At 42.2% G+C, this 15,100-nt stretch overlaps 1 protein-coding gene across 1 annotated transcript in view; it reads right to left on the bottom strand.

Moving 5' to 3' along the window:
* C1H6orf141 (chromosome 1 C6orf141 homolog) overlaps positions 1 to 7,898 on the bottom strand; it is a 46,276-nt gene extending 38,378 nt beyond the window's left edge. The window contains exon 1 of the mRNA XM_072733676.1: positions 5,382 to 7,898. Within this exon, the coding sequence (XP_072589777.1) occupies positions 7,313 to 7,861 (549 nt within the window). The 5' untranslated portion in view covers positions 7,862 to 7,898 and the 3' untranslated portion in view covers positions 5,382 to 7,312. The remainder of the gene's footprint in view (positions 1 to 5,381) is intronic.
* Positions 7,899 to 15,100: the final 7,202 nt, after the last annotated feature.

Here is a 15,100-nt window from a genome sequence, read left to right as displayed (position 1 = left end):
TTTCAGAAAGGAGTATTCTATCACTAAACCACTGGGGATGATAAAAGCAAACTTCTAGTCCAGCTTTATCACTGTTTTAAGATCTTTAAAGGTGACACACAGCTTAAATTTTCCTCTTGCGACAAACTCTGACCATTGCCTAGTCCTTGGCATGCCATTCAATACAGGTCACAGAATTTCCTTTCTTCCACTCCAACACTTTGATTATAAGATTATTTCACTACTACATTTGTACATTTTCCCACTCAGTTATTTGGGGATGAAAGATTGCATAACCTGATGTAATACTTTATGCTAATTATACTTCAATTAAAAAAAAAAGTAAGGAAAGAAAAGAAAGGAAAGAAAACAAAACAAAAAAAAGAAAAGAAAAGAAGGACTGTGTATCCTGAAACTTATAACCTCAGGGATCTGGATTAATATCGAGGCTAGCCTGGGAAGTCCACAGGCATGCTCCGGGACATGGAGACCAACTGTCACAGAATCAATCTTTACAGAAGTTGAGTATATACAGAAGCCCATCCTGGAAGTTCTCTTGGTTTGGTAGAAATTATCTGGTACCCATTATACTCCCCCTACCTTTCTCCTAAGTAAGTTGAATTTGGGAATTCAATTATACCCATATTTCCACAGACCTAGTCAGTTTTCAACATAACCTCAAAGTTGGGATGCCTGGGTGGCTCCGTTGGTTGAGCATATGACTCTTGATTTTGGCTCAGGTCATGATGTCAGGGTCATAAGATCAAGCATTAGGCTCTGGGCTCTGCAGGGAGTCTGCTGGAGAGTCTGTCCCACTGCCTCTCCCTCCACTCATTCTCTCTCTCTCTAAAATACTAAACAAAATAAAAATCCTTAAGAAAAAAAAATCCCCAAATAGCCTCAAAGTCGCAGATTTTTTTTTTGGAAGATGGACACATGCTTAAGGAAAATCCAGTGGGGTTAGAACCAGCTTTCATACTCAGGGTTTTGGACCAGGGGCATGCTATATAACAAACCAGCTTTAAGATTAGGCTTATGCACCCGAAAACCTCAGTGACCAGTGGGTAATATCCATGCCTAGGTAGATCCTACACAGCCCTTACTTTAGTAAGGTGGCATTAATCCATTGTATAGTATTTGGGGTCCCAACAATTAGGGCATATTTCACCTCCATAAGGAAACTACTTGCAGTGTTGCACTCTGAAGGTTTCTAAGAAATAAATATAATGTGATTAATCTCCAAAAAAGAATTCTGTGACTGGATCTTCCAGAATTCTGTGACTAGGACTTCTGCTTTCTAATTCTGTCTTCAAGATGCTCCTAAAATTAACGAAAGACAACATAAAAATGGACAATGGCCAGGCCATGTATGATATATATGGAAAAAAGACAGAAAAGCATCTTTATAAAAGCTATTGGTTTGCTTTTGATAGAATTTCTTCTGTTGTACATGTTCTGTGCTTTGCTATTAAAGACTGAAGCCGGGGGTCCCTGGGTGGCTCAGAGGTTTAGCGCCTGCCTTTGGCCCTGGGCGCGATCCTGGAGTCCGGGGATCGAGTACCGCGTCGGGCTCCTGGCATGGAGCCTGTTTCTCCCTCTACCTGTGTCTCTGCCTCTCACTCTATGTCTATCATGAATAAATAAATAAAATCTTTAAAAAAAAAAAGTGAACTAAACAACAGCACGGATAATAATATAATATAGCTATTTTTGAATATTATTGCTTTTCCAAGTATTTTTAACTTACTCTTAGAAAAAAATCCTCTGGGGCTGATATTATCTGGTTGTAGAACTCTGTCCTACAATTTGTGGAGCAAGTAGCTTGGAACCCACAGCCTCCGCTGCAATCAGTCCAGAAAGATCAGAACTTGGTCAGTGACTGCCAGCTTCTCGAAACACTAGAGAAAGCCCTAAGCCGATCACAGAAGAAGCTTCTCTAGATAGCCCACCTCTAGCTTCTCCATGATAATAGCTTCCAATCAGAGCATATATGAACCCATTCTTTTTTCACTACTGTCAAAGGAAAATTGTACCAGACAGAATTGAATAGGCAAGGAAGAATTTATTAAAGACTTTATAAATAAATTTAAGAATTTATTGCAATGGATGGCTCAGTGGTCGAGTGTCTGCCTTTGGCTCAGGGCATGATCCCAGAGTCCTGCTTCTCCCTCTGCCTGTGTCTCTGCCTCTCTCTGTGTGTCTCTCATAAATAAATACAATCTTAAAAAAAAAAAAAAAAAAAAAAAAAAGAATTTACTGCAATAGGAGAGACTGAACTCAACTCCTCTGAAATAAAAGGTGGGAGAGTTTTTAAGCACTGGGGTAGGTTAGTGGAAAAACACAGGAGGACATGGTGGGGAGGCTGGCCTATTCAATTCTTCAACCAGCTTGTTTGCTAATTGATATTAAGGTAGGCTCTCACCTTCTCCCGGAGACTGGAAGTCAGGAGCCCACTCTTTATTGACTACATTTCCAAGAGATGGCTCCCAGATCCTTAAGAAAGACATTCCTCTGATGGGAAACAGACAAGAAGTTGAAAGAATTCTATGTCAAACAGGCAAGGAATGACTTTACAAGCAAAGTTTCTAAAGTAAATGCTCCAAGAAAAGAGGTCAGAAGCTACCTCAGGGGGGAAAAAAAAACTTGTCAAACTGAGGATAATGTTAAGGTCATCCTGGTGGCTATCAAGCTTTCCCACTGCCCTGCCTGCCTTGTTTTCCCTGCCAGGTGCCATGTGATGCTGACTGACTCCCTTCCTATGCCTGTCCAAGTTTGTGAAGGCTGCTGTCTCCCCAAAAGTATTCATTCGATCTTAAACACTTAGAATCTGAATTTGAATTTAAAGTTAATTCCACGCCTTGGAAGCTGACCAAGTCTACCGTTTGTCAGTAAACATTGGCAGCACAGTGCCAAGAACTGATTGTCATTTCTTACTCTTTCCAAAGTAAACTGCACTGTGTCTACTCTCCTCTTCATCCAGCAAGTTAGAAAGATTTGCTCTCCCTAATTAAAGAGCAAAGTACGACTAGAGTTATAAACATATCAGGGTGTTCCAGAGTCACAGGGCCTTTGTTTTCTCATCTGAGGCAGTTTATTCACAGTCAGGCTCCACCTTTCTCCCCACCCCCTCACAATTCATTAGGGGAGTGCTGGAGGCTGACAAGTCCTGACTCAGCCGGCAGAAATGAAGCAACTGTGCTTTCTTTAATGACTTCCTGCCCTTCTTCCCTTAAGGGGTTTTTAGGTAAGCATTGTCTCACATTCTGACATAATAATAGAACACTTCAGAAATAATCTGAGCTCCAACAATCAATGTTTCATTACGGAAAAACTTTAGAACAGTGAAGACTCCAAGAAAAATCACAAAGATTTTTAGAGATCTCCTTGCCAATTCACAAATCAATCTATATTTCAGTCTTTTGTAATCTCTAAATGCTTTCGCTGTTCTACAATGTATTCTTTCCAGGACGTTGTTAATGATTTATTACTGGAGAACAGAGAGAAAATGAAAACTTTCTAGTGTTTGTAAGTGACCAAGTAGGATATAGATAGAACTAAATATGGCATTGATGTATCCATGCTGCTCAGACTGTACTGTGAACCACCCAGGGATCTTGTCGGAATGCAAATTATGTTTCAATAGATTTGGTTGGACTGCAGCCTGAGAGTCTGCATTAAAAAAAAAAAAATTCTTACAGATGCCCTTGTTCCTGGTTCACCTTGAATAGCATCAGTGTACCTTACTTTATGTAACTGACAATACTCAGGTTTTATATATAGCTTATGCCAAGAAAAGTGTGTGTATATGTATAGGCATGTATATACACATAAAAAATGGAATGAAATACATAAAACAAGACTGGAAACGTACCAAATATTAAGAAATCGTGGGTGAATTCTTCTTTTACACCTAATTTTCTTTTTTTCTCACAAAATATTCCTCAAACTTTCCTATAAGGAGTATAACTTTTTCTTTTCTTTCTTTATGTTTAGTATTATTGTTTAAAAGATTTTATTTATTCATGAGAGACAGAGAGAGAGAGAGGCAGAGACACAGCCAAAGGGGAGAAGCAGGCTCCATGCAGGATGTGGGACTCAATACCAGGACCCCAACCTCCGCCAAAGGCAAATGCTCAACCACAGAACCACCCAGATACAGCCAGCTTTATCTTTTAACAGGAAGATTTGTCTTTCTCCTTTTTTATAAGCGAAAAGGCACATTACATATTGGGGATAACCAACAAGAATAAGAGCAGCAAGTCAAATGTAATAAATCTCAAAGGTGTGGAAAAAAGTTTTCAGAGAGGCCAACACTTGTCTAATGGTGGTTGTGATATTTGCATTATGGTCACTTGAGTGGCCAGATGGCTTCCAGAAGTCCTTGCTATGAAATAATCCACCTAGGACAATTGGAGATGATCCTATTTTCCCCCACAAAGCAGCAGTAAGACCAAAGAGCAAAGACCCAGACATTCTTGGAGATTTCTTAACACAGGACAATCGGGTTTCACTTTGGATTCACTCCCAGGACACTGTGAATGGGAAAAGACCCCTCAGGCTCCTCACACAATAGGGATCAGGAAAAACTGTGAAGCAAACTCAATAGCACTTCAACATGTTACTTCATATCTGGGAGACATCGGTTTGAAGGAAATCTGTAAGGGCATTTGCAGGCAGTTAACGAGGAGGCTGGTGAGTGCTTTAAAAACAATTTTTGAGATAAAATCAACCTAAACATATTTGAACTAAAAGAGTTATTAAGCTGATTTGAGTAAATACATTTTTGACAGAAAGGTGATAAAATAAAAACTGTGTCTACTCTGTTTTTCTGAGACAGTAGGGCATCAGATTTACAAATGCCAGAGGGAAAACTAACCTGATACCTAAAGAAAGTATTCAAAACTCCTACTGCCCAAGGGGAACTAAGCAGAGTGAACCTCCTCAAAGACCCTGTCAAACAATGTACACCTTTGGCCTTTGAATCTTAGGATACATATTTATCACAAGCTGTGGAGGTTATTTCTAACAAATTTAAGGATGTATTTATTGATCCATTAAATACATTCTGGGAAAAGCTAGAGAGAAGTTTTTTCTTTCAGGAATGCAGAAGAGAGTCAATAAAAATCACCAGTTTGGGTTGTATGGATTCCTTGTGCTGTATGCCTTCAGCTTTTTTTTTTTTTTTTTTTTTTATTAAATAAAAGACTAAAAGCCTGCTTCAGATGAAAGTGAACAATCACAACACTCATAGTAACAGCTAACTTTTGAGCATTTATGATATGCAAAGCATTAAGTATTTTTCATTTAACTTAACCCTAGGAAAAAAACCTTATGAGGTTAATACTATATATTAACCCTACTTAACAAATAAGGACACAGAAACACATAGATTAATCACTTACCCAGAGTCACCGTTAGAAGTAAGAAGTGCGGCAGTTCTGAACCCAAGAAGCTGAACTTAGAGTTGGCCTCCATAAAGAAGGCAACCAAATGATGTTTTGGTTGATGTTAGGGCAGCTTTTCTTGCTGACTATATATTCAATGCTCAATCACCTGGGGCATATACTATGACTCAGAACTAATTCATTAAGTCAGGCCTGAAAACGGTCTGCCAAGAAGTTTAACCTCACATAGGGGCGGACAGGGTTGTTGGAAGTAAAGATAATTCACTTTATGGGACCTGTATTACCTTTTCTACTCCCAAGTAGCTTTGAACACAGATGAGGTCAGGTGCTGCATTCCTCCCTCAGGTGTGGATCTCTTAGTCCTAAGAACTGCTGGTGGTGATCCTCTAGCCAACAGGCCCTGCAGGACTAAGGGGGCATCAAGATAATTCTAGCACTTCCCATAAACATGAGTCAGACAATCCAGGACACTCTGTCATCTTTTGACTTACAAGCAAGTCCCACTAAAGGCCATTCTCAAACCTTTAGGAGGAAGAATATAGTATTCTTTTCTACTCAGTAAGCCTATGCAATTACTACCTATGTGACTTACCCAAGCCACATGACCTCTATACCTAGGTTGGCTCATCTGTAAAATAGGTATGTATCTTACCTATCTGTCTGCCAGGAGGTAAGAGATGGATCAGATGATATTTGAGGGCATTTCAAGCTCTCAACTGAAAATAAAGATCCAAGAGGGAGGAGTGAGGTAGGGGGCAGGCACTGTTCAACAGTCTACTCTTCAAAAGCCAGCATCCATTTGTTTTGTTAATTCTCAAAGTAACCAAATACTTCTTCAACAGTGCTTAGGTCAAGCAGTTCGTCTCTATAGGGAATGGTTTGCTCCTCACATTATCTCCAAATCAGACCACACTACTCAAGAATTAATAAAAGTGATGTTTAATAAAAAAGAGGAACAAATAGATTTATTTCAATAGCACCAGAAGAGACTTGTATTTTCAATCCAGTTTTGAATACAAATGTTACTAATAAGAAACAGCAATAACATATACAAATATTTTATGGCAAACTCTACATTATCTACCTTTAGATCAGATTTATCTGCCATATTTAAAACATTAAAATAAATAAAAACCAGGTAAAAAGCATTTTTACTAAACTATATACTTTGGGGGTGGTGAAGCCCCTTTAAATTAAGGCATTTAACCTTCTAAGCTGGGTCTTCTGTTCTCTCCCTCTTCTTTTTCCACTTTTTTTTTCTTTCTAAAACTTAATTAAAAAAAAAAAAGGAAAATGTGCACATCAGGGGAAAGTAAAAAGGAAAGGTTTTCTTTACTTGATGCCTTAATTTTCTCATTTCTTTTTACTTTCTTTTTCAGCTTTAAAACAAGCCCACCCCCTTTGCAGAGAGCAGCCCTCAAACTTGACTTCCTGATTTTAGGTCTTAAAGAGCGCGGGGGAGGCAGGAAAGAGATGCACTGAGATGTACTTCAAAGTGAGAATCAACAATAGATTTTTCGTATTTCAAAAGGCCCACATTCTACCAACGTGAAAACCCCTTTCCTTCCCCTCTTCCCATGACTCAGGGCCCCAGGCCGTCACAGCGTATTCAAGGCACAAGGAGGTACGGTGCGGCTCACAGTTCTGCCTCGGTGTGGGGGGTCATCCGCCCCCTGCAGCGCTGCCCCGGCCTCGTAAAAGGTCCTCGCTGTTCCCGACACCGGCTGGTGCTCCAGGAGCAGCGTCCTCCCCAGGATCCTCGCTCGTCCAGCAGCCCAGCAGCCCGCAACACTCCTCCGGTTCCTCTTTCCGGCCTCCGATCCTCGGCCAGTCCAGTCCAGGGGCTGGGAGGGGACCTCTGCGCGCGTGGCCGGGCGCCGCCCCGCAGCCCCGCGCCCCGGCAGCCCGCGCCCCCGCAGCCCTGCGCCTCACTCCCTGCCGGTGCGGAAAGTGATCGCGGTCACGCAGCGCTCCCGGGTGCGGGCGGCCGTGAGGCCCTTGGTCCGCGCGGCCCACAGGACTTCCTCGGTCGCCTCGTAGTCCACGATCCTCACGAGCACCGGCCTGGGGGGCGCTCCGGGGCGGGGCGCGCCTACGCGGCCGCGGGAAACCCGCTCTGCTCGCGGAGAGAGAGAGGGGCAGGCGGGGTCCCGGGCGGCTGCGGCCGCCGGGGAAAGGTCCTCCCCACCCGCCAGTCCTCCCCCTGCAGAGTCCCCTGGAGTCCCCAGCCACCTCTCTGGGTGCAGGAGAAACAGCACCTTCTCTCGGATCCAGGGCTCACAGTCCAGCCCGCCTGCGGCCGGGAGGGTCTCGGGGGAGCCGCCGGGGAAGCCGCCCAGGCCTCCGCCCGCCCCCGCCCCCGCCGGACCCCCCGCGCCCGGAGACGACCCGTCGCGCCCCGGGATGCACGGAGCGGCGGCGGCATTCGCGGCGCGGCGGGGCCACGGGGCCCCCTGCCCGGCAGGCGGCTCGCTCATCCGGCTCCTTCCAGCGGTCCACGCAGCAGACGCCCGCTGAGCTCGGGAAAGCGCCCGACCCGGGGGCGGGGGGTGTGGCTCCCGGGCGCCCTGCCGACCCCGCCCCACCCCGCCGGCGCCCTGCCGGCCCCGCCCCCTGCCCCGGGCGCCCCGGGGCCCTCCACCTCCGCCTTCTTCTTCTTCTTCTTCTTTTTTTTTTTTTTTTTGCCTTTTTATTTATTTTTCTTTTTTAAGATTTTATTTATTTATTTATTCATGAGAGACACCCAGAGAGGCAGGGACACAGGCAGAGGGAGAAGCAGGCCCCCTGCGGGGACCCCTATGGGGGACTCGATCCCCAGACGGAGAATCAGGACCTGAGCCTAAAGCGGATCCTCAACTGCTGAGCCAGGTGTCCCTCTTCCTGGCCTTTGACTTACTTATTTTTATTTTGTTTAAAAGATTTATTTATTCATGAGAGACACAGCGAGAGAGGCAGAGACACAGGCAGAGGGAGAAGCAGGCTCCCTGCAGGGAGTCCCATGAGGGACTCGATCTGGGATCTGGGGTCTCCAGGATCATGCCCTGGGCCAACGGCAGGCGCTAAACCGCTGCCCCCCCTCCCCGCCGGGCTGCCCCTTTCTAGCCATTTAAAGTGTCCTCTCCCCCCCCCATCACTCCTGTTTCTCCTTCTCACCCTCGCCCCTAGGCTTGCTGCTTTTGTCCTGTTTCTCATGCTATGTGCCCTCTTACATCTCAGCTCTAGTTACCACCTGTCCCCCCACATGCCCCCATCCCCCGGCAAAAGCCGCCCTCACACAAGCGTCCCCCCTGAAGTGCCCTCTCCTTTCCTGGGGTGCGCCTCCCGGGTGAAGGAACAAGGAAGTTTTCTGGTTTTGTTTTAATTATCTGATTTAATCAGTTCTTGTGAAAAGGGTTTCGTGTCCGGTCCACATCTACCCCCACCGTGCTGCCAAAATTATCCAATGTAGATCTAGGGAGCAGACTTTGAGAAAACAGCTTTTAGTTTGTTTGTTCTCCCTTTGAGATGCCAGGATCTGTGGGACGGTGGTCGTTTCTGTCTTCATATTGGTTTAAAATCAATGCTGACCCCAGGAAGGGGTTTAGTGCTTTAGATTGAACAGAAACAAAACAAAAAGAGGTTGTTAAATGAATGTCTTCAGGATTTAAAATTCTGTATTCACCTAGTTTTTTTTTAAATGTACCCCCTCAGGGCCACTTGGTGGCTCAGTGGTTGTGCCTCTGTCTTGGGCTCAGGTCCTGATCCTGGGGTCCTGGATCAATCACCCATCGGGCTCCAGGCAGGAAGCCTGCTTCTCCCTCTGCCTATGTGTGTGTGTGTGTGTGTGTGTGTGTGTCTCATGAATACGTAAATAAAATCTTAAAAAAAATTTGCCCCTTCACTCCTTCACCCCCTTTCTCTTTAAAAAAAAAAAAAGTATGTATTCCAAATTTGAGGCTGGAGGAGCGTGTATCTCTGTGTGGACCTCCAGAATCTACTCCTTGGTGGGCACACTGACACAACTAATCTTTGGCCGGGGTGAAAGGAGAAAAGTAGCTAATGGAAAAAAAAAGGAGGGATCCCTGGGTGGCGCAGTGGTTTGGCGCCTGCCTTTGGCCCAGGGCGCGATCCTGGAGACCCGAGATCGAGTCCCATGTCGGGCTCCCAGTGCATGGAGCCTGCTTATGTCTCTGCCTCTCTCTCTCTCTGTGTGTGACTATCATAAATAGATAAAAATTAAAAAAAAAAAAAAAAGGAGAGCTTCGTTTGTGTTTGCCACCCCATCCTTAGTAACAGGTGCTTGTTTTACTAGAAAACAGTCGCTGTTTCCCTATCTACTTTAGAAAAATGACTGCAATGGTGGAAATTTCTACCCATATATGAAAGACCAAATAGTGTGGTGAAAGTGTTATTTTGGAAAGAGGAGACCTTCTGATGTACGCCAAGTCATTCAAATATATATTAAGGACAGCTGGGTGGCTCGGTGGTTGAGTGTCTGCCTTCAGCTCAGGGCATGATCCTGGAGTCCCGGGATTGAGTCCCACATCAGGCTCCCTGCATGGAGCCTGCTTCTCCCTCTGCCTATGTCTCTGCCTCTCTCTCTGTGTCTCATGAATGAATAATAAAAAAAAAAAAAAAAAAAAAAACCCACACAAATATGTATTAGTGTTGAAGGAGTGAGAAAATCCAGGTCAGATCTGGCTGAGGTGAGATGCCTGACCTCGGGCTGATTACTGCTAAATAACAAAATTTTTTAGTGTTTTAGACGATAATTGTTCTAAACACTCTGTATATTTAAATTCATTTTTTTCTTCACAACAAGCTAAGCCAGTAATACTATTACTATGGTCTCCTTGAGAACTTTGAGGAACAGAGAGGTTAAGTTTTTGTCCAAGGTCAAGCACTGATAAACAATGGAGCCAGAATTCTAACATGTTTCAATGCTTCCTCTTATTTCTAGTTATTCCTATTTTAAGCTTATGACTTCATGTTCTTTTCTGTTCATTTACTTAACCAGTAATATCTGAGTATGTGGTAAATGTCAGCCAATGTTCTAGGTGATGGGGACATCTGGGGGAATGAACCAAATTGCTCGTCCTCTTGAGGTTTTCATTTTTCAAACCCTATGTCCAAAAGTAGGATAAAATAGCTTTAATGTACACTAAAATCACCTGAGGATCGATGCCTTAAACTGCTAAAAGAGTCTGTTCTTATAGAATTGGGGTTGCACTCAGAATATGGATTTTGAGCAAGCCCCCCAGTAATTCTGATGCTAGTGGTCCATGGACAGTATTAGGAGAAATATTACCAAAAATCTACATAGATAAACTCTAGCCTTTTTTTTTTTTTTTTTTTTTTTTTTACTGCTTTCAAAGTGGCAGTAACACTGCATTTTCCTTCCTTGCAGAAATATTGAGAGAATTTCAAAAAAGGTGTCTGTATTCTGAGGGAAGTGTAATGTAAACCATAAAATTTATTACTTTAAATTTTTATTTTATTATGATTATGATTATTTTGCCTCTGGAGATTGGGTGAAGGACTCGAGTGAGACTGTGGAATGAGGAAAACCTATGTGCTAAGAAATGAAACTGCTCACCCATCATGTAGCACCTGAATTTCTAGATGTCAAAAAGTTGTATATTAATGCATAAAAGAAATGCACCGGAAGTGCAGAATAAAATAAACTTCAAAGAGATCAAATCCAAGTTTATAAAACAGAGAAACAGCCATTGTGCCTCCAGGATAGTGGTGCTTGGTCTGCTTTAAAATCTCAAAGTGCCTAAAAGACTAAAGTGAACCCATTTACTTCCTCTCTGAATTGCCTACAACACTTGCAAATATGCAGCCATTAAGGGGTAGTGAAACAATTTATTTACCTGGGGTCTGAAAAGTGATTCAGATTCTATATCCTAGTAAGGTCAAAAGCTTGTCACTAATAGCCCAGTCTCCCAGGGACCAGCTGCTCTCATTTGGCTGATTGGATTCAGAAGTTATTTTAAATACTAATGATTTAGTATCACTGTCAATATTCTAGTACCTCTGCCTTTAGAAAGTATGCCCTCATTCTCAGGCCTGACCCCTAATGTGTCTGTGTCAGGAGATAGGGTCTTTAGGAAGTAAGTAGAGTTAAATAAAGTCATAAGGGTGGGGTCTGATAGGACTGCCACCCTCCCCACTTCGCATGTGAGGACACAGCAAGACGTGGCCATCTGCAAGTCAGGAAGAGAGCTCTGACTCAGAACCTGACCATGCTGGCACCCCAATCTTGGACTTTCAGCCTCCAGGACTGAGAAATTAAATTTCTGTAGTTAAGCCACTCAGTCTATGGTATTTTGTTATGGTAATCTGAACTAATATACCAACTTTAAATGATTTAAAGGTAATAAGCTTTATCACAAGGATACTGTTATTACGAAGAGCTCACAGATTTGCTGGGAAAGCAGGAGAACCCACTTTGAAATGGATATGGATCCAAGCTGTTGCAGAGGGATAGGAAGTTGACACTGTAAGAGCAGATTCCATTGCTGGATTGAATGGACAACTCTCTCAATTGTCCTTGTGGCATTTATTCAGGAGTCAAATTCTCACAAGCATCCAACTGGCTGAGTTTATGCAACTTACCCCTTGACAATGTAGGACAGTAAAAGGAAAGATACAGTCAAAGAAGATTTTGGGGGCCCTTTCAGCTCCTACAGTGGAAAAGCAAACAGCTAGTCTTACCACCTAACAAAACTGTACAGTAGGGAGAGCTAATACTCCTATAAAGAAGTCAGGGTGTTGTTAAGAAGAGGTAAAAAAAAATATCGCACTAACATCTACCACACTATTATAAACAGAATTTGGATGTGAGAGTGACCACTAGGGCACTCTGGATAAGACAACATTATGAGCAATGGTGCAATGGTATATATGGCCGTGTATGTAGAGAATAGTTTTCTTCTTGACATTTCTCACAAGTCTAAAATACTCTGTGACTTTATTCCCATGGCTTCAACTGCAACTTGTACACTAGCGATTCTCAAATTTATATCTCTTTTATACGCCATGACACTTCCAAACTTGTGGTAGATTGTATTATTGCCTCAAATTATTTACTTCTTTTTCCTGAAAGAGGATCTTATTTCCTGGCTTATTTGCCATAGGACTTGCAATGCTCCCTCTGTGGGAGTACTCTTTCCTACCCCACTGATGCTGACTTAGGCCATGTGACTTGTATGGAATATAAGCTGATGTGGTGTCGGATGCATCTGAGCAAAAACTTGGAGTCACTGCAAGGCTGGCTCTGGGCATGCCCCTGATGAGGGCTGCTGTCTCAGGTATGATCAAAGAATGAAGACAACCAACGTGACAGAGATTCAGCTGATATGTATTCTAAGCAAGAAACAAACTTTTGTTATATATAAGAAAAAAATGGGGGTTTGTTTCTTAACACAGTCTAACCGAGTGAAATATGTTTCTCTTCAGTTTTCTATTGGATGTACCTTCTGAATATTCCATGGTTCCAAAATATCTAAAATTGAACCCCTCGTTTATTCTCTTAAATCAGCTCCTTTTCTCTGTTCTTTATTTATTTATTTATTTATTTATTTATTTATTTATTTATGAGAGACACAGAGAAAGGCAGGCTCCATGCAGGGAGCCCGATGTGGGACTTGATCCCAGGACTCCAGGATCCCACCCTGAGCTGGAGGCAGAGGCCCAACCGCTGAGCCACCCAGGCGTCCCTCTCTGTTCCTTATTTCAAAGATTAGTAAGACTGGTGATTCTATTATCTTCATTTTCCCTCAGAAGCTACCCCCTGGCCCCTCATACCTAATATTTAACCTAGTGTTGCAGATGCCACTTTTTTTCTTTCTGTTTCTTCCTCTCCAATCCCTGAAGCTACAAAAATGAAGTCAGACTCTTAGGCGTGGCATAAAAGATCTTCATAATCCTACCTGGCCTATCACTGTATACAGTTGAGTGAATAAAAAAAGAACGAACAAGCAAGCTGCTCAAATGAACACAAAGCATAGGTTTGAGAATAATGTGAGGTTATTCTATATAAATAAAATCCAGCCTGGACCCTGAAAACTATCAGCCTTTTTTTAAAAAGAGACTTCAATGCTACTTCCTTTGAAAGCTTAAATTTTCATGACCTGGTGAACTTAGACAATGCAAAGAAGATCACACTGGACTGAGTCAGGAGACTTTGGTGAGTCTCCCAATGTCTCCAATCCTATGTTCTCATTTGAAGGTATAAATAAGCTTCATCCCACTGCTTCTCAAGGCTGTTGTGGAGGTCAAATCAAAGGATTCTTCTGGTAACATTCTGAAAATTATGAAGCCTGAGAAATATATTTTAAAAAATTAATTCCGGTATAGTTAACATAATGTATTACTTTTGGTGTACAATATAGTGGTCCAATAATTCTGTACATTATTCAGTGCTCGTTAAGATAAATGTGTTCTTTAATCCCCATCACTTATTTCACCCATCCCCCACCCACCCTTCCTCTGATAACCATCAGTTTGTTCTCTATAGTTAAGAGTCTATTTCTTGGTTTCTCTCTCTCTCTCTTTTTTTTTTTTTTGGTCATTTGTTTCTTAAATTCTACATATGAATGAAATATGGTATTTGTCTTTCTCTGACTGACATATTTTGCTTAGCATTATACTCTTTAGATCCATCCATGTTGCTGCAAATGGCAAGATCTCATTTTTTTTTTTTTTTTATGGCTGAGTAATAGTCTATCATCTATATATACCACAAGTTCATCCATTCAAATATGGATGAACACTTGGGCTGTATCCAGATCTTGGCTATTGTAAATAATGCTGCAATAAACATAGGGGAGAATATATGTTTTCCAATTAGTGTTTTTGTATTCTTTGTGTAAATACCCATTAATGGAATTACTGAATCATATGGTAATTCTATTTTTAAATTTTTGAGGATCATCCATACTGTCTTTTGCAGTTGCTGTACCAGGTTGCATTCCCACTGACAGTAGATGAGAGTTACCTTTTCTCCACATCCTCACCAAACACTTGTTTCTTGTGTTGTTGATTTTAACCATTTTGACAGTGTGAAGTGGTATCTCATTCTGGTTGCTTTGCATTTCCCTGATGAAGAGTGATGTGGAACATCTTTTCATGTGTCTGTTGACCATCTGTATGTCTTCTTTGGAGAAATGACTGTTCATGTCTTCTGCCTATTTTTAATTGGATTTTTTTTTTTAACATTAAGTTGTATAATTTCTGTATATATTTTGGATACTAACCTTTTTATCAGATATATCGTGTGCAAATAATCTCCCATTCAGTAGATTGTCCTTTAGTTTTGTTGATTCTTTCCTTCGCTGTGCAAAAGCTTTTTATTTTGATATGGTCCCAATAGTTTATTTTTGCTTTTGTTTCCGTTGCCTCAGAAGACATATCTAGAAAAATGTTACTATGGCCAATTTCAGAGAAATTATTGCCTATGCTCTCTTCCAGGATTTGTATGGTTTCAGATATCGGATTTAGGTCTGAAAAATATTTTTAATTTAAATTTTTAAAGTTCATTTTTGTTTTTTAGAACTGGGAACCTACAGCAAAGTTTTTAATGAGGTCTGCAGGAAAAGATGCAAAAGTCAAGGACTGGAGCTAGGGAATGAGAACCAGACTTGTTATCCTGGAATAGAGGAGCAAATGTTGGTAGTTATAAATGGGGGGTCGAAAAAAAAAATAAATGGGGGGTCGTGGGGATGGGAAAG

The sequence above is a fragment of the Vulpes vulpes genome, chromosome 1, assembly GCF_048418805.1.
Source record: "Vulpes vulpes isolate BD-2025 chromosome 1, VulVul3, whole genome shotgun sequence".
NCBI lineage: Eukaryota > Metazoa > Chordata > Mammalia > Carnivora > Canidae > Vulpes > Vulpes vulpes.
The sequence above is the reverse complement of the archived record's forward strand: the minus strand, read 5'-3'. Positions and strand labels throughout refer to the sequence as shown.